The 23,675-nt window shown below is 39.0% G+C and overlaps 2 protein-coding genes across 3 annotated transcripts; both read right to left on the reverse strand.

Annotated features, from left to right (window-relative positions):
• Nucleotides 1–5: 5 nt before the first annotated feature.
• mink1 (misshapen-like kinase 1) lies at nucleotides 6–13,529 on the reverse strand (the record flags this gene model as incomplete). Its single annotated transcript, XM_055150686.1, has 24 exons — nucleotides 12,261–13,529; nucleotides 8,898–8,963; nucleotides 8,572–8,754; nucleotides 8,381–8,491; nucleotides 8,208–8,298; nucleotides 7,984–8,114; nucleotides 7,840–7,894; nucleotides 6,372–6,450; nucleotides 5,536–5,711; nucleotides 5,396–5,465; nucleotides 5,122–5,332; nucleotides 3,805–3,912; nucleotides 3,165–3,251; nucleotides 2,816–2,989; nucleotides 2,579–2,746; nucleotides 2,119–2,277; nucleotides 1,883–1,962; nucleotides 1,679–1,782; nucleotides 1,522–1,613; nucleotides 902–1,053; nucleotides 715–832; nucleotides 394–510; nucleotides 163–271; nucleotides 6–92 (listed from the first exon to the last, which is right to left on the reverse strand). Coding segments are annotated over exons 1-24 (2,785 nt in total), but the record flags the coding sequence as incomplete, so codon positions are not given.
• A 129-nt stretch (nucleotides 13,530–13,658) lies between these two features.
• pld2 (phospholipase D2) lies at nucleotides 13,659–23,424 on the reverse strand. 2 transcript variants are annotated; one of them, XM_020922901.2, is made up of 24 exons: nucleotides 23,073–23,424; nucleotides 20,990–21,152; nucleotides 20,767–20,894; nucleotides 20,358–20,500; nucleotides 20,146–20,239; nucleotides 19,981–20,046; nucleotides 19,843–19,901; nucleotides 19,519–19,764; nucleotides 19,293–19,436; nucleotides 19,141–19,224; nucleotides 18,971–19,049; nucleotides 18,757–18,867; nucleotides 18,499–18,672; nucleotides 18,276–18,426; nucleotides 18,089–18,207; nucleotides 17,901–18,014; nucleotides 17,157–17,261; nucleotides 16,604–16,692; nucleotides 16,397–16,510; nucleotides 16,250–16,296; nucleotides 15,884–16,018; nucleotides 15,490–15,643; nucleotides 15,294–15,411; nucleotides 13,659–15,222 (listed from the first exon to the last, which is right to left on the reverse strand). In XM_020922901.2, exons 2-24 carry the CDS (start codon nucleotides 21,120–21,122, stop codon nucleotides 14,998–15,000), a joined length of 2,832 nt encoding a protein of 943 aa, XP_020778560.1. In that variant the 5' UTR covers nucleotides 21,123–21,152; nucleotides 23,073–23,424; the 3' UTR covers nucleotides 13,659–14,997. The 2 variants fall into 2 exon arrangements, with proteins under 2 accessions (XP_020778560.1, XP_055006660.1); XM_055150685.1 differs by lacking the exon at nucleotides 23,073–23,424 and having other exon boundaries at nucleotides 20,767–20,915; nucleotides 20,990–21,121.
• Nucleotides 23,425–23,675: the final 251 nt, after the last annotated feature.

The following is a 23,675-nucleotide window of genomic DNA, read 5'->3' on the forward strand; positions in this document are numbered from 1 at the left end:
TGGAGTATCCGTGGGTGGGCGAGTGTTGGTGGGATTTACATTAACCATGGATCCTTTCCTCACTTCCATCTTGAGCTGTTCAAATCTAGAACCTAAAAAATTGAATAGTTTTAGCACAATATCAAAAGATTAAGTTCCAGAAGTGTGAAGCTTCATACATACCACTTAGTGACATGTTGTCTCCTTGGCCCGGGGACTGGTACATGCCAAGATCTACAAATGTCGTAAAGGAGGATTTTCCAGTGGCCTTAACCAATCCTCTAGACTGGTACTGTAATGTTCAAGTAAATTAGGGTAAGGTAGTAAAATATTTAAACATTTTTATTGACGTTCCCATGCACGCAAATTGGCACAGCTATAACAGTATCCTAACATAGCTTGTATTTAACTTACATCATAAACTGACTCCTTCCCAGGGGAGGAGTGGGAGGCTGAGTCTGTGGGGGAATGGGAGGGCTGCACCACATCTGGTAAGTTAGTGTAACCATTATGGTTTCGCTTCTCTGGGGTCTTCAAGACACAAAGGGGTAAGAAGTCATACATATGGGATTATATATTAAATTATACTTAGTAGAAATTACTCAGAAGATAATTGGTTGCCCCAATTAAGATTCCATAACACAGTATCAGTGGCATAATAATGAAGACAACTATTGTCATTGAAAGAAGGGAAGTGGACCGTTAAGAGCTTCTTTGTGCGTCGAGATGACTCACCCTCTGCACCAGCATGGTTTGGTCCCCGTAGCCTCCAGCCTGCTCTCCCTCTCCTTCCTCACCTTCATCTTCATGGACCACCATGGTGTTGACTGAATCTGTGTCTGCATCTCTGTGGCTAAAATATAAAAATATAAACATATGAGATCATGCATATTGGAAAAAACTAAATGTGTCCTGTTGGTACCGATCAGTGGGGCTCTCCTCCTCCTCTGGTCCCTCTCCACTCTCGCTCTCCTCACTGCTTTCACTGCTCTCTGAAGATGACGAATAATCATTGGCCTTTACTGGAGGTCTAGGCTGCTCCTCAGCTCTCTCCTTGGCATAGAGGCCATGATCCTGTGTGTACAATTAATTACAGAACATGTTACACAGTTTTAATGGAAAATAACTTAATTACATATACTTGGTGAACCAAACAGAAACAAAAAGTAAACACAAAAATCAGCTTCAAGACATTTCCACCAAGACCGTGTGAAATGATACATCAAAAGAACGTGTTTTTTACTGAATACAAAATTGGGTAACACATGCATTTGATCATGTATATGCCGATATTGTGGACATGACCATGCATCAAGACTGAACACATGATTACACAGCAATGAGCACTACTAACCTCTCCTATAGCCCTCTTGTAACTCTGTATGGTCAAAAAATTAATAAAACAAAAGTGCAAACAGTATATTATAAACTTAAAATGGTCAAAGTTTTTTGTTATATTTATGTATTTATTTAAATACACATTGAGCATCCTGCATGTAGTACTAGTATACAGCATCATACAGTAGTATGTGTGTAACTTACAGCAGGCCGTCCAGGGCGTGAAGAGGTGCGAGATTCTCCTGGCTTATGGCGATTGTCATGGGACAGAATTGGTGAATCCATTTTTGACGAACCTGAAAAAAAGTTAGTGATTAAATCGTTTTGTGTTTGACAGAGAAATAACTGCACAAAGACATACTGAGTATGCGGTGCCTCTCCAGGGAACCAGTTTGGGGCAAATTGGAAATGACGCTCATACTGTCACCTCTCTCCCAGCGGTCATTACGGCTTAGATCTGGGTTGCTGCCAAAAAGAAGTACAATTATTATTTTATTTCCAGTTATCAGTCTATGTAAGTATTCAAATACAAGAGAAATAATGTAAATATCCACAAAAGTAATACCTGGCTCTTATTGGATGCCTGATGCCAGATGTTAAGTTAGTGTTGAGAGCTGTAGCAATTGATGCTGTTCTTTGAGGAATCTGAATTAGGCAAAAGAAATATCTTAAGTTTAACTGCATTGTGCTATGTCATAAATGACATAAAACAGTACTGAGAGTATTGAAAGTCTGAAGAAAATATAAAGATTTTTCACTAGATGAACTTATAATGGCTTTGTTTTTGATGAAAGCACATACTTTGGGAGGCAGCTCCACATCAGGTAAACGAATCCAGGGCCCGCGTTCTTCTCTTATTTGGTGCACCTGTGGGGCAGGGTTCTCAGAGGTGGGGTCTGAGTTTTGTCGCACCAACTCTCTAGAGTGAGTGGGCCGAGGTGTGGGGGTGAGGGAGGGGTCCTGGGTGGGGAAGGCAGACATGTTCTTAGTGGGCTGGTCACAAAGGGACTGGGAGCGAGGCACAGGAGCAGCATAGGGTTTTAGAGGCACCAAATGAGCCATTTGGAACTGCAGCAGCGTCAAGAGGGATCAGCAGCCACATATAAGCAACAGTGTAAAGATGAGTGGGAAAATCAAGTGAAAGTTGAGAATGCCGTTAACAAATGTTGGAGAAAGAAGAAAGAAGAAAAAAAATGTAAGTACAGAAGCCAGAAAGATTTTAGGCATAGCAGTCAAAGGTTCAGCATCTTCTAGCACTGACCTTGCCCTGTCCTCCTTGGGGTTCAACAGGTCTCTGCATGGGAGGGGTCTGAGCGGACTGGGCCCCTGACTGGCTAATGGAGTCAGAGCGAGACTGGATGGCAGTGTCCGAGACAGTGGTGCAGATCTTAGGGGAGCCTTGCCTGTTGAGTTTACTTCGCTCCTCAACCTATTAAAAACAGTCCGTCACGAAATAGTAGCAGCAGTGTATTAACAATGTTCAGCATAAGCCAAGTACCTCGCGTGCCCATGAAGGCTTGTTATTAGGCTCTAGGTTTTTGTTGTAGTGGTAGAGCTGGGGCTTCTTTTCCTGCTGCTGTTGAAGAGATACGAGATAGGCATGTTCCTGCTGCAGCTGCCTCTGCAGACGCTCGGACTGACGCTGCTCCTCTAGCTGCTTACGCTTGTACTCCTGAGATCAAAACGAACAGTCAACAACTAGAAAACTACGAGCATAGGTATGCATTTACATACATCTACAGTACAGTACTACTAATTTATAGTGTATTTTATAGGAGCGATCACAAGTTCACGGTACACTAAATCAAAATTGGGGCAAAACAACATATGGAGAAGGGGGCAGTTACCATAAGTAGTGCCTGCTCTTGAAGTAACTGCTGCTGGAGGATTTCCAACTGCCGCTGCTCCTCTTCTAACTTGTGTCTGATAAATTCCTGCAGAAGCAGAGAGTTGATCAAGTACAAAAACAAACCATGAAAAGTTGCATTATATTTGTACAATACACTTGTTACAAAGCTTTACATTTAAAAAATAGCATTCAGAATGCTATGTTTTTCTCATAGAAGACTTTTGTCTACTCTATTGTTATAAAATTATGATAATGTAATGATATAAATGATATAAATATAAACAAAACATAGCTGATAATAGATGTAAAGTATATGTTTTGTGCAGGAGCCTATTATACAGCTATAAAAAGCTATCGACTTTCAAATGTCAACAAAGAATAGAATGAGAGATAAAGACTTATTCCTTATTTATGATCTACTAGTAGACTTTTACTTTGGGTAGAAGGGAAATGAACAGGAGAGACACAACAAGCTCACCCACAGAAAACTCATCTCTGAATAAATACTCTAATTTAGACCCTTGCTGCTATGGCAACCCACTCATGGAATTTCACAGACAGCATGAGCTGCTGAATGACACGCCCACGCTCTGTTCTGATTGGTTAGTGGCAGTGCTATCGCTATTGTAATTGGTTACCTGCTCTCTCTCTGCCATCCTCCTGTCTTCCTCCCGTCTCATATCGTCAAGTCTTCGATGGGCACCTTTTTCTTGCTGCCTCACCATTTCTCGTTCCTTTCTCTGTTGCTGTGTGTGCAAATGGGTGACAGGAAATAAACATAAGAATACAATTTGAATAACATTTTTGGAACCTCTGCTGTAAGTGTAGAAACATCAGTGATGCAAACTCCTGGAAGTCATATAACCTGCATTTTGAGGCATTTAAAAATGTTTTTAATGTTGAGTAGATTTTCATCTCCATTTTTACTTCAGACTTGGCAAAACTGAATTGCAAAAGATTCAACCCACTGTTAAGATAATACTTGAAACTTTTTGCAAAAAAAACGTTCCAGTATTTTACCTGTTAACTGATTTGCGCATTGGTCTATGTAAGAACAGTGAGCCTCATTCATAAAACTTTCTTACAAACAAATTTGTACTTAAGGCCTTCTTACAAACATTTTTGGCATTCAGAAAACTTTTAAAATTCTACTATTTTAGAATATTATTACTCTGATAATGCAACAAAAAATCAAATTCCTTCATGATTGTAAGTTATGCATTTTCTTAAATTAATTCCTATAAACATATTACTATGTGATCCAATAACATTCATGAAGTGTTTTGTAGAGCATTTGGTCTGTTGGGTCTAACAAACTTTATACAACGAGCCTCAGTCTGTCCTAGCCCCAGTGTTCTCCATATGGGCCTCTGTTAAAGCCCTGCACCTGGTTACCGCACTTATCTCAACATCCCTATCACCCCACTCACCCCCCATGTCCAGAGCGAACTCTTATGCACCCCTATCCCAGTCCCCCTCACTTGCTAACTATTTTGGGCTCGTGCTTGCGGAAAGCCCGATAAATACAATAAGAGCATCTGCTTATTTCAATAAGTTCATGACTTAAATATTCCCTCCTTGAGTGTGTTCATGTGAGTTTGGACATTTGAAATCACAGATGAAGTTGTAAAACAGCACTAGTCTGTAGGCTTGCTCCACCTGACTTCCTTGTTCACTCTCTCCCTCGCGCTTTCACACGTCATAATGCCAAACCCATATTGGGCATATATGGATGTTTAGAGGGCATTTCTAACAAAATACATACACATTTTCTATGTATTTTCTATTTAAATGAAACGCAAATGAGCACGGTGTGTTCGAAGCTGGATGTTGGTGAATTCAGCACAACTGTCACTGCTTAAGAACGCTTTGTAAATATGGGTCACCATCTTCTTAAAGTAGAAGTTACAAACATTTTTTAAGAAAAGATTCATAAATGAAACCCATGTGGTTACCTCTTCAAGGCGACGGCGCTGCTCCTTCTGCTCCTCGATGCGTTTCTGTCTGTCATGCAGTAGCTGGCGTTTATGCTCCTCCGGGTCCCTGCGCTGAGCGGCCAGTTGGGCCTGTTGCCTTTTCAGGGCCTCGGACCGCTCCTTATTCTCCTGCTGCAGGCGCTGGAAGTCTCGCCTCAGCGTCGACTCCCCAGGCACATTCAGTATTGAACTGGAAAAAGAAACTCGAACTTAATATAAATCTAAAATCACTCCTACACAACCAAGCAATTACCTGGATTCTCTATCATCTCCTCGATTTTCATCCTCTTCATCACTTCCACTGTACTCATACTCTGTTTCCTCTTTAAAACACAATAAACATCACTGTTTAAATATCAATACGGTCAACATCCACTTTTAAACCAAGCCTACCCTTTTCCCCCCTTTTCTTCCGTGTCCGGTCAATGTGATCCTTGAGTTGAATTCGGACCTGCCGCTCTGTGGGCTGGTCCCGGATAAACGAGTGCTTCAGAAGCTGCTCCGTGGACGGTCGGCTGGGATACGTCTTCACCAAACAACCCTCAATAAAATCAATGAATTTCTTTGACCTGTGAATGGATCGTTTTGGGAAAAGAGCATATGAAGGTGATATTTTAAACAGAAACTAATTATAGAGTATTATTTTTTGTAAAATAATCAAGAACTTCAGGTCAAGTTCAGTGTCTAGTGTCAGCAGGTATGCACTCCTTACCATTGATTCTCAATATCTAAGGTTAATTTCTTTTCATTGTAGTATGTTTACAGTAAATAATAGTCCATTATAATATAAATAAAGTTGATTATGACTATATTTGTAATTAAAATAAAAACAATTCTGAACAATAAAGATATATATTTATATATATATAAATATATATTATATTTCAATCATTGGATTGGGAAAAGCATAAGGAGCAAAATGGAGTGAAAAATAGAAGACGGCACAGTACGAAAGTTACAAAATCATTAGCACAGACATACTTTTCTTCAATTTCTGAATATAACAAACTTAAAGTGAAGTACTTTGTACAGTACATACAGTGTCTGTAATCACATAAAAGTGTACATCAGATTAGCTATTTTTAAAAGGTCATACAGAACAGTAGAGGTAGGCAGTGTTTTTCTTTGCAAACATTGTGGCCTGGAAAAGTTGTTTTCCATATTTAACCCCAACAGGTAGGATTACACATGCACTTGTTTGGCAGACAATGCAATAACAAATAACTTACCACTTCTTTGACTTAAGTTTAGGAGGGGGATTCCGGGGAATCAAGAAGAGAGCTCTCATTGGGTGCATGTCACACAAAGCTGAAGAAATAAAAGGAAATTGTGGTATGAAATGGGTGCAAAGAATGGCAGTATAAAGCCACAAGCCACTGATAGTGTGACATGAATGTGTGCTCATATAATGGTTTGTAAATAATACAAGCCACTGTTAGAAACATGGTCTCCTTAGACATGTCTACAGCTGCTGTTATCCAATCTCTCCTGGAGCCTGGGGCTTACTGTTGAAATGAATATAAGAACAGGGACTGTGAGTCACTGTTTTCCCAGCGTAGGTAGCTAAACCTGACTGGTTAGCTACAGTTTCACATAAAAAAAAAAAATTCAACAAAGCAATAGTTTTGGATAAGCAGCAACCATGATTTTTATATTATCTCCTTACTCCTACTTAAGTGGTGTGTGCACAGGAAAAGGACTCATGAGGTTCTGGAGATCTGAGTAAATATGAAGTAGAAATTATTCAAATGTTTGGTGGGGATTTCAGTTATACGGGGTTTATGTGACACAGCAATCTCTAATTAAAGATTACTGACAGTTTACAGAGTTTGCCAGAACTCTGACACATTGTGTCAATTAACACTTGAAGTTTGAGCACAAAACCTATTATTTAGTATCAATCACCTTTTTATAGCCTTTCACTTTGTCACAAGTGGTATCCAATAATACTGATGGAGTGTAGATGATGCATAATTTATTATAGCATGTCAACAAAAGGCAAGTAGTCAGGCTACAGCCACAACACAGCTTGGTCCTGAGGACGGTCAAAGCCTAATACACAAAAAACTTAACATTTTAAGTTCAACACATGATTATTTAAAAAATGTTTAATTTGAATACTGGAACAAAGGTTTCTCGTTGGTCTTGTTCACATGCACAGAAAAATCTGATTATAATGTGACTCCTGAACCTTAAAGATAACATAAATGACAAGAAAACTGCAAAATCGGATAAATGAGAGGGATCATGACTGGAAAGAAATCTAATTATTTCGGTGTTTATGTGTCCTTTTAACTCGTGTTAACTCAGTTAATAGTCTTATAACTCCAAAAATAATAATCACATTTTGAGTACAAATGTAACTGCAACTAGTCAAACAGTGAGTGAGTAAAATGCATTACCCACTATCCCAGGCCAGTAATGTATAATATAATTTTAAGTCACTGTCATTCAACAGTAAACATTGAACTGATTACATCTCACTAAGGTTTGACAATGAATTTAGCAGCAGACAGAACAGTCTCCACAGGCCAGCTGCCATCTCACGACTACACCTTGATTACAATGAGTCAGCGCCATCTGACAACATAGACACGCCGGCTACACATGACGGACACATCCATTCATGTGGTTTCTCAAATATATTAAAGAGAAATCTGTAATACAATTTGTTTATAACAAAGGGAAACTACTTACGGGGTGCTCCCTCTGCCATCTCGATGGCTGTGATTCCCAGAGACCAAATGTCACTCTGAAAAATACAAAAGAGGATGACATGAGAATGAGATGTCTCTACCTTATTAATGGGCACATTTACAGAAACAACGTAAAACAGATCACCCTGAAGTCATAGGTGGAGTCTGGGTTCTCATCACATGCGATGACCTCTGGTGCCATCCAGTAAGGAGTTCCAATAAAAGTGTTCCTTCGACCAACTGTCCTGTCTAACTGAGCACTAACTCCAAAATCAACTAAACAGGTCAAACAATGAGGGGAGAGGTTGGGTGGCTGGTAAAACACCAGTAAACGATGCTTCAAATAAACAAAAAACAAACTGTTCTTACCAAGTTTGACCTCTGCGTTCTCTGTCAGCAGCACGTTCTGCCCTTTGATATCCCTATGGATCACTTTATGAGCATGGAGGTGGGACAGGCCCTGTTGAGAAAAGGGAGACTTTAGGTGTTCCATCCTGACCAATAAATATACAACTGGTCAATTAAAGAACAAAACCATGTACCCTTAAGATTTCTCTACAGATGTAAGCAATCCAGTCCTCTTTTAAGGAGCTTCCTTTTGTGTTTTTTACAAGGTCTGTCACTGATCCTGCCCCACAAAACTCCATCACCAACTGAAAGAAAACTTAAGTCAGTACAATGCATTCAATAATCAAAGCATAAATTATAGTATTGAAAATTATGTTTGGCACACCCAAAGTTGATCATCGTGCCCTGGTGGACTTTTCTTGACAAAAGCGCCATAGTAAGTGGCTATGTTTCGGTGGTGGCTGTATTTCTTTAGCATGTTGATTTCTGCTTTGATCTCTTCCTCCTCCTCCTCTGTAACATCCATCACCTTGATGGCTGCCAGCTGCCCAGTCTTCACGTGACGGCCCTGAAGCCAACAAACATTTCAATTTCAGACTTATAATAATAACAGCATTTAAGCATGTGTTAAGCATATTTGAAATGACTTTCTGAAATTTTAATGAGACAAAACTAGGAGACATCCAAAATAATATATGCACAGTCACTGACCTTGTACACCTGGCCATAGGTCCCATTGCCAACAACCTCGACTAGCTCAAAGATTCCTGCCGGATCCTGTGGAAAAACAAAACACAGGATTCATCAGCTACAGTATGCAACTTGCAGAATTGCAGCATAGGATGGATGTTTTGGCTATATGTGTGTGTAAAGAAGCAAACAGAGGTAAAGAGTACGAGAGCATTTATCATATTCAATGGCAAAAACGAGATAAATAAAGGGCAATAGTTAAAATAAAGAGTGTTCAAATGTCTTGTTATTTGAGGCCTGTTGATAGTTTTCTGTTTGTGTTACTGTAAACCATGTAAGGTAAGAACAAATAAAGTTAAACAGAAGTAACAATTTTCATGCCAAACACCAGTTAAATTAAAATAGATGAATAAGACGTAAAGCTTGAAATGGACTACCTAAAGATGTACTCCTTCCCCGGACTATCTTAACTACATACAGAGAAGCCAAGTACTACTGTTTACTCTCAAAGTTAGGAATGCAATGGGATCAGCTCATCTACATAGCCTTTAAATTTGATTATAGACTTTGAGACAACAGACGGCAGAGTGCCCAGGTAAAACTAACTTACACAAGTACACAACTACCCTTCATATATTTTATTGACCAGTAACTCTGTACTTGGGTCAGAGACCATACAGGTGGAGAAATAGTTCTAGTGCATGTATATTGTGAAATGTATAAGCCAAACTGAGCAATAAGCATACTTCTTGAATTGCACTCTTTATAGGGTTGAATGGGATCAGGATTACCTTTATTGACTCAATACTCAATAACGACTATGATACCACAATGAAAATAAAACATGTTCCTTTTTTAGTAATATAATGCCATTTTCATACACAAAATAATTGTACTTTCTTCATGTTGCCATGAAATCTTGTTTTCCGATAAAGTTTAAAATGGGACTAAAACTGTTAATGTGATTTTTTTGCAGTATCGATACTTGACCTAATGTGTATCTATTTCATTTTGTATCAGATACTTTTGACAACACTATCAGAATTTAGGCTTAATTAAGTGTGCAGGGCAATGGACAGCGGGGCCACTAGAGGACAGTGAGACATCATCAGTCTAGTCTTATCATGTTTGGAAGTCACTAACATGACAACAGAGGGCTGGAGGGTGGGCAATATGGATCCGCATTCGCATTATGCGAATCTCTCTTCTTTATTTTTACTGATTATTGCAACATTTCAAACAATGTTCAAATATTGTAAGGCATGAATGGACCATGATATAAATACACTTGTTTGGAAGGAAGACATCTCTTTTCTGTTTTTGCTCTACAAAATCAATTGCAATTGCAGTATTATAATTTTTTCTGATAAACGTTACACCTCTAGCTGCGGGTTCCTGTTGCTCTTTGCTCAGTGGAGAAAATAGCAGACTTCCTCAGACTTCCCTCCCTAGCACACACACAAAATCTGTCTATCTCCTGTAGTCTCTGCAGACTGTGCTGGGAGACACACAAATGACATATTTTGAGCTACAACCCTAAAGGACAGCTGACTCTAGTTTAATGTAATAAAAGAAAAAAAATAGTCAGAAAAATATGCCACAACATCCATAAATCATGTTACTATGATGTATATGTTACTATGTAACTAAGTAACATATATATCATATGCATCATATAAAATTGACCACTGGGCCAGTAAAGCAAATCAGCACACTGCTATTGAGACATCACATTTAAAGACCAGACAAGTTCTTAGACAGACCAGACAAAGAAAATGTAAACACTACGCAAACATGGCTCAAGACTTCATCCTGAATTACAAAATAAAGATCTTTTTCACAAAACACACAATACAGTGATACTAATAATGAGTAGGTTGCTTTGACTTCATTATGCAACTCCCTCCCCAGAGAAACAGGGAAAATGACAAGCTATTCCACTTTCACGCCATTTCAATATGGCTTTAAGAAGATGTGTGGGCGGTGAGACTGCTGCTGTGGTTTAAAATGTACAGCATGCCTTATCCAGCTTTCATCTGCTTCCAATGATGGGTTTCAGCCTTCAACAAGAAGGGGAAATGCATTGTAGTGTAAGATTTTGCAGATCTGTGACTGTGTGTAATGAAAATACATGTAGGATAACATAAATGAGGCTTCAGCACATACTTGGTCGGTGGGAGCTATGACGTGAAAGAGCATGGCAGAGTAGTATAAGGAACAATAATATACAGTGAGAGTGGGTGTTGAGGCAGAGGCGGTGAATTCACCCACGTCCAAAGCAAAAGGTGTGGGTTGAGAAGAATGAAGTCAAGAGGAAGGGTACAGCTGCTTGGAGGACTAGCACCACCAGCTTAACAAAATAAATATGAAACAGTGAATAAATAAACTGATAAAAAACAAGCATGGAAATGTAGCAAGAGATCCCAGGCTTTTGTGTTTTTAATAAATAACCATTTAAAACAGGGAAACAGGGCAAGAATTCCTCCAAATGATAGTCCTCTGGCTGTTAAAGAACAACACAGCCCCAGGCTGAACTCCTAAAGATACAATGCCAAAGTGGGAGGAAGTGGACCATACGTTTCCTGCTCTGATGCCATGGTGGACACAGGAAGCTCCTCCAACATCTGCTATCTATGGTTAACCAGCTGCAAGCTTCAATCAGACTACCTGAGTAAAACAGTTCGTTGCAAATATTACTAATAGAAATTACTGATTGCTTCACAATAACACACATTCGCAGAAAGACTTTGTAATTGTAAAATTTGTACAAGTTACATAATGCTTACCAGTGTGTACCAAAATAAAGTCACAAGACTAGACTTTCTCACAAGTTCCTGAGAAAGCCGATAAATCTGAATAGCAGTGTTGAATTTGTTGCTTGTAGAATTTGCACAATAACCAATTGCTTTGTCCTATTTCAAAAAAGACTTTAGATAAAAGTAATTTTAAAAAAATATTTAGGTCAGTGGGAAAGTATCAGGAGACCAGAACAATCCAGGGTTTAGATTAACACAAATCTTAGTTAAATTCCTCACAACAATAAGAGCTACTCTTGCAAGTGTTTATTTCTGAGGAATTTTCTTAATCTTAAGCAAGTATTGACAATGTTGCAGGTATAAGTAGGTTGGTTGCTATTGTTTCTTACATTACCTGATGTTATCATCAATGGCCTGTGTAAAGAGGAAGTACCAAATACATAATTTTCAATATGATTTTAACAGGTACAGGGTAACTTAGTCCATTCTCTTCTGTGGCTAAACGGTAGGTGTGTGTGGGTGTCCAATACATTTGGATTCAAAGGTTTGAATCTGATACCAGTACTGTCTCTCAGGTGATTCGGGTGTTGCAATAGTACAGCACTGTGCAAATAATAATAATACTCACCCTCAGTGCAGCGAGGTCTATGTCATCCAGGCTTCGTGTGGGGGCGTTTTCAGACATTCTGGCAAAACTTACTGCGTTAGCTAAGTAACCCACTTATTTACAACTAACAGATCAGCGTTTGGCTGCGTTATCGAACGCAAAAAGCCTCGTTTAAAGATTATATTCAAGGAAAAGGCCGTGGGAATATGTCATAGACAAGACCACTGGCGCTTATATTGGCAAACACATTGCAGAATCAAGTGGCACAGGCGCACCCAGCAGGCAGGCTTGTTCACGTAAAGTCTGATCCGACGTTTGAATGTTTTCACCAGCTTATAACTGTAATTTCAAATGCATTTAACTTAAAATAACACTCTATCTGCGTCACAAATAGCCTATTAGCACCAGTCTGGAAGCTGGCAGTTTTCCTAGTCAATGGACCTCTGGGTTTGCTATACACCTTGCAGCGTTCGATCATTTTGACAAGACGTCGCGTCTCCGGTGCTTTGCGACATCACAGGACATTTTCAAAACGAAATGACTACAAAACTACCAAATTCTGCACCTACCACCGTACCATCCCTGTTTATGGTGGCAAAATTATAACTGTGGTTAAGTAGCGCAAAGGCTGCCTTCAAGAACAACGCAATGTCTGTGTGATGGCGCCCGAATCCGTCCGTACCAGAACCAAGTGCCAGCCTTGAGCAATACCCAAACATTCAAACTAGATCCGCCAAAACGGCTTTCACTTGTATCCAACATAAAAAATGGGCCCTAATGGCAGCTGTCAAACTTGAGCACGACTTAAATATTTCGTGATTCCTAAGTAATCAAAAATATTGAGTCAGGTGCGCACAATTTCGCATAACTGGCTAACCAAAATGACTCAGGCTAACAAGCTAAACTGTATCTTCCCGAATCAAGTTTCCTGGTTCATCCATTTTCTATGTTGACAGTCGCACCTAGCACTGTCAACCTTCCGCGGAAAACACAGGCAGGCAGGCAGACAGGAGGTCTCGTCTCGCTTTGGCCAACACGGTAATGCTGTAAACTGGGTCCCTCCGACGTCTCAAGTTCTGCGTTGCGCTCGATCGGTCGCAGCCAAACTGTAACTACTGAAATCTGACGCCAAAAGGCCAAATGCACGATGCAGTAAACTTATTATCTCGCCATGTTTTGCTTTCCGAGGAATACTCCCACCTCCCTCTCCAGCCTTGCTGCTGTAGTCTGGAGGGTGTAATGACGATTAGCTGCACACAACACTCCTCAAGTGTTTTCTCCTTTCGGAAAACTACGGCGCTTCACCAGGGACAAACGAAAGACGCTACATTTAGAACTGCGCCAGTCCAGGTAATAATACACTCTTGATTATCGAATTCAGTGAAAAGGTTAATCAAAGGTTAATCAAAACAAGTTAAATGACTTTCGTATGAACTTTTTTATTATTAAAAAAGTCTTGTAAAACGCATAATTTTCTGGTATTGCTTTGCAGAATACCACATATATAACCATTTAGTACAATTAGTGACTTATATGTGCTTAACAATGCAACAAAACAAAATAATCTATTTCAAATATATTTTAAAATAGCCAAAGTATCACAGTGCAATGTAATTTCTCCAGTCTTCACTCAGACTCATGTAGTCTTATCTTTAAAAGCTAACACCCTGCATAGGCCTGTATTTAAAAGTACTGAGTGGGCTTTTAAGTCACATGTTCTCAGTATTCTCAATCAGAAGGCTCAGTGCCTTCTCAGTAACTTTACTACTAGTGTGCATTTGGAACCATAGGTGAAAAAGTGTTACTTCCAGGTAGATCATCATTGTCAGATAAACATTTGATATTAGTTTATATGAAGCCCTTTGCCTTTTGAAATTTTAAAATAATTATACTTTTAACATATACAAGTTAGCAGACTGCATAACAGGAAACCTATTCTCTAATATAGGTACAGTATACTAGATTATAGATGGCACTTGATGACAAAGCTGCAATTGTTGCATGTGTTTGATTCACACAGCATTCTTCCTTTGGATAGAGGAATGGATTTGTTCTGGATAACCGTTATTGACTGCTATTAAATAATTATTCACAATGTTTTCTCATCATTTCAGTGCTTTGACCTGTTCATATATTTATCACTACTAAAATAAGTAGATTCACACATACAGTTTTCTGTTGACACATTAGCTGCTGGTTTCCGGTACAATTTCCTTATTTAGGCACACTCTCTTTCTGCCCGATCCAGGCTTTTATTTCAGCTACAATCTAGTCATCTCTTTATATCCGTCACCATAACAACCACAAATGTTCTGACAGATTTGCTGGCACTGCAGCGAGAGGTGAAACCTCAGAGGGAGCGAGGGAAAGAGAGAAAGGAAGACAGAGACACAGCCACCCACCAAAAACCCTTGCACCAATAACTGTACACCATGTTCTCTGATCAGGAGAAGCTCAACTTTCTATACAGTCCAGCAGTCCACCTCTGACTCACACGTCCTTGTATGTGTGCCCTCTGTGCTGTCTGTACTCACACTGACATTGCACTGTAGACGTTATGAAACAGGTCTTGTCACAGTGAAGAAACAGGTTAGTAAGTGTTAAATATCGTTCATATAAAAAAAGTAACAGTCCATAAAATTTTTTGTAAGTTAAAGGCTGAATCTAAACATGATTAGTGAAAAAGCACTGTAAATAACTAGTTCATAAGAAGTGGCTTCACTGGTTTTAGAATTAGACAAGCCACATTTTGGTGCAATTATGTCCAGAGTCCCACAGGGGCCATGCCTTCTTTAGTGCCCAGTGGAGGCAGCAGGTTCTCTGCATTCAGATACTTCAGAGGGAAGTGCACCAGAAGTCCTCGAATGGCTTTGAGCTCCTCAGCAGCCTGCTCTGGGTCAGTGTCACACAAACGGCCCACACAAGAGTAATCTTTCAGCTCACGCATGGTGTGGGCTTTGTCACAGGGTAAGCATTTAAAGACCTGCAAAACACATACATATCTTAACAAAAACAACAATAACTCAAACATATATATCATGTTTTTATGTTTACCCTGTCATAAATAATGTCATTTTGCCTAGCAGCTTGATTCCAGACCAAAAAGAAAAAATCGTCACTGATGGGATCGTCAATGTTGATGCTCGGGTCAGATGCAGATCCCACAAGAACACTGGACATTGTAAAAGTGCATTAAAACAACACTGCAAAAATACAGTGCAAAAGACTGGACACACTGGTATATCCTAACCTGAAACACTCTTTGCGCAGAGCCAGTGTAACAGGTCCAGCCTCATACTCCTGTCCATCCATCACAGATGGCACTCTCTCTTCATCTTCCACAAACACAGCCAGTTCGCTATCTCTACTTCCCAGCATGCTGCGGTCATTGATATTGGCTGAGCCTGGAACAAAGTGTATTGTTCTGTGTAGACCCAGTCTGCCTCAGTATTAATTTTCTAATCTAATACCATTTATAGAAGTATTTTTCTTTCAATTTTAATTTACTTTTAAACATTTGTAAGGAATTCATTCTAGGTAACCACAATTTAGATCTCAGACTCAGACTGAAAATGACTAAACAATTTTGCATTTGTATTCAGAAGGATTCATAATTAGTTTATGACTTCTTATGCACCACTCACCAATTATATAGCAGCGGTCATCAGCAATGAGGGCCTTGCTGTGCACATAAATGAACTCCGTCACTAAAGACTCAGAGAGCTGGGCATGGGTCCTCAGGCCACACACTGTGATGTACTCAGTCCACTGGTCTTTAACTATAGACAATAACCAGTGTTATCCGCAACAAAAATACATACAATAGTAAATAGGAGAGAGGACTGTGAAAATGACAAAGGATGAAAAAGAAAAAAGGTTGAGTGGATACCTATGATCAGAGACTTCATTTTAAAAGATGCAAAGAAAAAAAGAGAAACGTGTTAGAAATGAAAGAGAGACTAAGAGGTGGACATATTATGTTATCATCTAGAAAGTAAAATACAACTTACTTTCTCCAAGCCTTGAAAGGATTGAATGATTGCCACGACAAAGTGTCCTAAAAATGTAAAAATCTTAATATCATACATTTGAGTTCAATTAAAAAAAGAGTAAAGTAAAAACATAGCAAAATAATGCAGAAACAAATAATTTTATACCTATAAGTGAAGTGCAGGATGGCATTGATGGCATTTGCCTCTCCAGATGTGACATCTCCCTCAAAGCCAGGAAGCAAAGGAATCACAATATAAACTCTGTACTTTTTCTGCTCCCTGTAACATAATACAAGCACAGATCCCTCCATGTACAATGCCACACAAATAAACATACATGAAGTAGTAATGGCAGCTAAAACACTGTCATACCTGTGTGCACGCAGGATCCTGTTGACTATTGCATCTCCAATGCCATTGTATACGGTCTTTCCATCTGAGCAGCTAATAAAAAACTGGTTCTGTGCACATAATAAAAAGAGGTTGTAAAAATAACAGATAGGAGTCAGTTAAGTTACGCAGTCAGCCCAAATGTAATCATATATAAAAAGTCAACAGTCTAGGCATTGGATCAGCTAATCAGAGACACATGGTCCGTTTACAGCTATAGCATGAAATGGAAAGAGGGGGTAGAGACATTCGGCAATTGGTCATGGCCAGGAAGAAACCCATAATACCCAAGGCTGCATCAATCAATGCCTTAACCTGGTGGTATGTGGATTCCTCTGCGGTTAAAATATTTAGTGAATTCAGAGTCAATTTAATCCACATGTCTGTCCTCTTTTGTGGGAAAGTCCTTGGTTAAAACTAGTGTAGCAATTTTAGACCTGGTTTTGAACTAGTGGTAATCAGTAGGCCAAATATTTGTTTAGGTGGTATTTAGTGTAAAATGTTTAAGAACCAAAGTCGTGAAATGTAAATGTACCTCAATGTAGATGTAGTGCTCACTCTTCTCGATGGTTTGAAGATAAGCATTCAGGATTGAGTTTTCGCAGGTTCCTGTAGACCATCGATCTGCTGACCTCAAAACCTACAACATCACACTTAAACTGTTAGAATTTGCCTCCAAATCACATTCTTATAGCATTATGTAAGAAAGTAGTATATTGAAAAAAGTATACTTTTCTGAAAATTAATTGAGAAAGTGCTAAAAATAATGGTAAATCCTGATTATAATGAAGAGCATGGCCAGGATCAGTTTCAGGCCTCCACCCTGGAATGAATAACTCAACATGCAACAAAAGCTATCGTTATCCTACACCTTGAGTCTGTCATGGATGAGGACAAAAAGTATTATGATACTGTGCAAATGTTTTTCATGCACATGTTGGTATAGATATTTTGTAGAATGAAAGATAATGTTAGCGCAAACTAAAGAAATGATCAAACATATTTTTCTTTGACATCTTGGGATACAAACTTTGCCCCTGGCATGCACAATGCATTGTAAAGAGACATAATGGCTGAACTTTAACAGCCAAATGTTACAAGGGACATGTCTTTCTGTAGGCGACTATTCTGTAGAATGTACGATGTTAAGGCTGGAAACTGGATGTATTTTCAGTTACCTCTGAAAGCTGCAGACACTGCCATATAATCTAACTTCAAGTCTTATTCACAGATTGTTTTGAGTTCAGGTTTTTAAATCAAACAACCTGTTTGTCAATACCTGCACTCTGGCTTTCCTAGCACCCGGTACCGTGAATGGTAGATCCTCAGCAGTGCACTGGGACTTTGGAAGAAGGTAGGGGTAAAAATCATCCTTGTATTTGCTCTTGAAAATCTAAAAAGGAAATAATACTGCAGTTGTTAAGCAGATGACAAAATCACTTAAGAATAAATGTATAAGACACTGACTTTTGTGAAGTTCCACCGTTGGATGAAATGACGTGCAAGATCTCTGGCAGCTTTCCCATGAAGATTTGCTGCAAGATCCCGCCATGGCATGCGAGGAACTTGTGAACGATCAATGTTATCTACACAACAAAGGCTCAGTCAGTCCCATCTTAACAACTAATCTCTGATGTTGAAGCAGATAATGTACCTTCAAATGGTTTATCCAGTTGGACCCAATCTTTTTTGACAAAGTTGCTATAGTCTTTGCCAAGCCACAGTTTAGAGTTGCCAATCAGATCCTCAGAGTTAGTCTCTGCTCCCTGAACTGGTTCAGATGGAGGATCATCAACTTTAGTTTTCTGTGGAAACACTCAGGTTGTTTGTGTTGTTTTGTAATGTGTGAGTATAAATTAATTCTAAAACAACCATACCTCTGAATTCTCTGCTAACCCAAGATCAGTAAGTCTGTAGTGATTGTCATCCCACCGCCCAAAGGCCAAGTCAATACCTCCAACAAAAGCCACTGTTTGGTCAATGGCCACCATTTTCTCATGATGAGCCCAGAGAAACACCACAGAGGAGACATGGTCAGGATGACGCATCACCTGAAAGACATTAAAGAAAAAACATAACAGCAAATAATGAGATGTTTAGGCAATTGTAGAAAAAGTGTAGAAACAAGGGTGAACCTTGATGTTGGGGTGCATGTCCATGAGGACTCTCTTGCTGTGCTCACTATTGATGCCAAGAGCAAGCTCCACCTCTTTGTAAAGCAGAACACATATTTTGACTCCTTGTTCCTATAGTAAGAGACTGAATTAATTTACTTATAATTATTAATAATTAATGTAAATTAGTTTCAAAAGAAATATAAACATCAGAACAAGGAGGAAGGCTGCATACTGCTTTACGTCTGAGAATCTCATCAAGTCGCCAGTAATTATCAGTTGCAGGTCTCTTAAGGTAGATTTCTGGACTGAGCCTAAAAATCCAAAAATTTTTTCCAACCAGTTTGAAAATACTTAATTTGACTATTTATTTTGTAGAATGAATAAACCTTTTAGAAGACTCACCACCAGTCTGTAATGAATATTTCCTCCTTGGCTTGTTCAAGTGCATCAGCTAAGTCTGAAAAGTATCCACTCCCATTCACATACCTGCATTCAACAAAATACAATCACTATGAATAAAACCAAAATTTGCAAATTTGTGTATCGACGCAGACCATTTGGTAAGTGTGTCAGCTCGTGGCGGTGCAAAACTTTCAAAGCGTTGTGGCTTGACGTAGTCACATGAGTCTGCCAGACGGTTGATTTCATGGCTCCACCAATGTGTCTGTCTGTAGCTGCTGCACTTAATTATTAAGCTCCTAAACACACACAGCAACCACACATATTTAAATATTAAATCCTACTGATGAAACAGTCGAGTGTATCCAGTAGGAGACTTACCGAGCAAAGTTCTCAAAACACACTCCATATTTAGTGTCTGTGTAGGCACGACCTACTTTCACTTTAAACTCAGGATCGAAGAGCAGGACAAAGTTTATACTGCCATTGTCCCTGTTCATGTACAACAGGAAAGAGTCCTTTACCACGAGCCAGCGGCGCGACCAGCGGAAACAAATCTGATGGTGGCCAATACAGTTGAGGCCTTGGATGCGATGACCCCCTGACCTCTTCACAATGGGCCCTTCTCTAAAATAAGTGTAAGAAGGTGTTACAAATCAAAAAGTAAAAATAAAAACTAAATGCACTGATGACTGTGTAACTTACAGGCCCTTTGGCCCAAGATCAGTGATGAAGGAAAGGGCACCCACTGATAGAAACTCCAACTTTAAAAGCATTAACAGAAAAATAATTAAGATAACAAATATATTGTTGTTTTATTGATGTGTCTGTGATAGTTCATACCATGCTGTGGTCATTCCTACAAAATCTATTTTCCAACAAACCATTCAGGTATTCTTCTAGGTATTTCTACAACAATAAAAGGAATGTAATACAAGAACAAATATGAAATACTGCATATGACTTGATTATGTATTTTTGTAAATGAATTTCAAAACAATTTATTACCATTTTGCTCGAAGTTCTCCTTGTGCGTTCAGTCCCATGCAGACTAGGCATTTCCTCTGACATGTTTCTAAGCATGTGTCTCTCCTTTGCAAATCTGTTGAAATAATTTGAATATTCAAATTTTTATAGACGGAGTAATGTGACACTTGTATTACTGCAGTGCACCTGTTCAGATGTGGAACAGGATTATTTACATTTTAAATCAAACTTACTTTCCCAAAGGCATAAAGTGAAGCATCATCTTGTGCTTGTACAAGTCTCGATGCAATTCCTGAAAGTGCTTGTACTTGCGCTTTATTGTCCAGTGGAAAGGACCATGGGTGAGGCGCACAGTGTACAGAGTCCCTACATGCACCTTAAGAAAAATAAAATCATAAGATTAGGCTTTTTAGTAACTTCTCTGTCAGTCAAACATTTTATTTACAGGACCAATTCTGCTTCCCATTAACAGAGACTGAAGTATGTAGTAACTATATTTTATATGTAATTTGAGCTTTCACATTTTGCAGTAGAGGCAATTAGTGACATTTATACTCCAGAAATTGAAATAAAAATGATACAGCATTAATTCCAACTACTATAAAATATCATTGGCAAATCTGAAAGCCACAAAATGTGTACCTTTGACCTTGTAGTGTATTTCTCTGTATTGTCCACATGACATGTTATGGGAACACCAGGAATCAAGTAGGGAATGCCTTTTTCTTTGATTTCTGGTAGATGATGAACGACAAGGAAAGGACGGCCATCTGTAAATCAGAGCGGAAAACCTAGATTTTTTTCAGGGTTTTTTCCTACATGATACAATACAAAGTAAATAGAAAATGTTTAAAGATGCATTTACCACTACTGGACATGAGTCCATCAATCTCATCTGGACTGAGCGTGTGACAGTCACGTGAGAAGCGTCTTCTGCTGACCTTTTGGGCAGATGTCTCATGAGCAAGAGGCTCTATTACATCTTCTTCACCAGTCATGGTGGAAGAGATGCTGAGCTAGCAGATTGGCTGAAACATACAGTTGACATTAACAGACATTGAACCCAAATAAGCAACACTAAACTACTACATCAGATACTGTACACTGATCAATTCTTTTCCTTAGGAGATTTTAGGATGCTAAATGCTGAACTTAGCGTTTCAGCAGCTTATCCGTTTTGTAAATTTTTTATATTATTTTGAATATCTCGCTACGAAAGTGAAGTTTTACTTTCGATCTTGAGCTCTATTAGCAGCAAAAAGCTGTACCTCCATTTATTAAATCACATTTTTCCTGAAAATATAAATCCCAGCAATTATAAACAAAGTATTTCCTTTACTTTCAAAGTCCTTAGACGTTAAGTGTAAGTTATTATGGCATGTTAAATTAGGCAAGGCAAGGCATGTTTTTTTTATACAGCATAATTCCTACACATTCAGAATATTAAAGTATTTCCTTGTTCTCTTATGTCTCATATGTAAGAGTAAAGTATATTGGTATAAATGCATGGTGAAGCCTGCAGCACTGGAGGAGCCTTATCAAGGGTGCGTGGGTGAAAGTCCCTGAATGGCTGCCGGTTTCCCAGGCAACACGAGTGCAAATAGGAAGTGTGTACTGTGTGAATATGACTGAGTGAGAGAAAGGAAGCATTTGGTGACGTTAAAGAGGAGTACAAGATCAATGTGGGTAATTTGAGGTTAGCTAAGGCAAAAGTCTCTACTACAGGCCACTACATGCTGGATCAAGCCTAAAAAGGAAACTGATCCTACACACATGTGCCGACTTACTGACAACAGTAGAATTGCATCATCACTTAACAGTGGAGGATTAATAGGAGCACTGTCACTTTTATTGGTTATGAATAATATACATGTGGTTAGCTAGATGCAAAATAAACACTGACTGTCGCTGGACAAGAATTGATGAGGTACTGAGATACTAGAATATTATTCTAGGTGAAAATTAATAGATGGGCAATATGGATAATCAAAACATCTACTGAACTGCTGTTTTTGAAATACAACTTTTTCGTAGTCCTATTGTCATGTTTGTTGATTAGAGATGAACAGGCCCAAGAGGGTGTGTTCAGGTCAGACCAGCACATGGGTCTAGTTACACAGAACAATCACCTTCAGCCACACCTCATGCATGCAATTACTCCAATGGCAGAATTTCTACTAATAACAACTCCAATGACAAGAAGCACACACTAACATAGTGGGGTATTCTGGTTTGAATAACTTTTTACCAACCCTGACTCTTGTAAAATATCAACAGAGCAACCATAAGCATGCATAATAATTACTGCATTATGTAATGTAATGTCATGTACATATACAGCACAGCACTTAAAGCTCATAACCATGTGAGCCAAGAGACCAAACAACGTATAACATTGAATTCTACTATGATTGACTAACTCTAAGGTTTACAGTCTATCGCTGAATATTTAAGTACGTCAGTCTAATCCCTTGTCATTGTCACTTGACACTGAAGTCACACGATCTGCCTATAGCGGAAAAACGGGATCAAACTCTATTAAAAAAAAAAAAAACGCCATGAGTTGCTCAACTTGCTCAATAAGTCAGCTAGTAGCCTACTTCCCAATTCCGGCGCTAAATACCAATTAAGATAATCTAACTATCCATTTACGTTTAAAAGATAAACTACCACTGGCTATGTGGCTAAAATACAGGGTTTTGGTATCCACCCATTCCTGTTTCCTTCGGCGACGCATTCCATAAAATAATGCTCCCATTTTCAGAGCTATACAACAAATTCGGCAGCCACTCCAAGTGCTCAGCTTATTTACCGATGCTCTGTGCTTTGTTGTGCATGTGTGGAACAGTTTCTAAGTTTCTATTTGTTTGCACAGACTTACACACAGACACAGTCGTGCTAGCTGTATAAGCATCAATATCTCCAGTCTATCAACCGTGGCTACTTACCTCAACCTATGGTGAATAAGGAAACGCTGACTTCTCCCGCGCAGAAATTTGTCCAAAGAGCTGGTCCGTGCTAAGAGATTCACGAGAAAAAGGCGTCTTTCATCGTGTTTTCAAAAGAAACTACTTTGTATTCTTCTAACTAGCTGATGCACATTGCTCTAAGTCCCGCCTCTCACCGGCCCCTGAGCGAGCTAAAAGGGAAAGCTTCACATAAAATAACGTGAGAAGATGTACAGCTGAGTGAGGAGCACATTGAAAAAGATTACTTTTATGTTAGTAGAGGTGAATTGTAATATTAGGACTATGAAGCTAGCATGTCACAGCTACACAATCATGAAAAGACAAGTCCTGACTAGACTTTGGGAAGGACAGGATACGGCTTCACATGCTGCAGGAATGTTTAGGGGCAGGGCGGGCACATGAGGCAGCCGTGGTACGTATGTGAGAGGTTTTTATGAGACTCTTGATCATGTTCAAAAAGATTATCTACAACTCATGTTTTCTTTTCCATATGTTTATTTCAGGGCGAATGCGTAAAGTAAGGTGAATTTAAGGTGATGGTATGGTGAATTAATTAAACAGTCAGGCTATTTATGGTGTATC

The sequence above is a fragment of the Boleophthalmus pectinirostris genome, unplaced genomic scaffold (genome assembly GCF_026225935.1).
Source record: "Boleophthalmus pectinirostris isolate CB_2022bp ecotype Guang Dong unplaced genomic scaffold, ASM2622593v1 HiC_scaffold_1498, whole genome shotgun sequence".
Classification (NCBI taxonomy): Eukaryota; Metazoa; Chordata; class Actinopteri; order Gobiiformes; family Gobiidae; genus Boleophthalmus; species Boleophthalmus pectinirostris.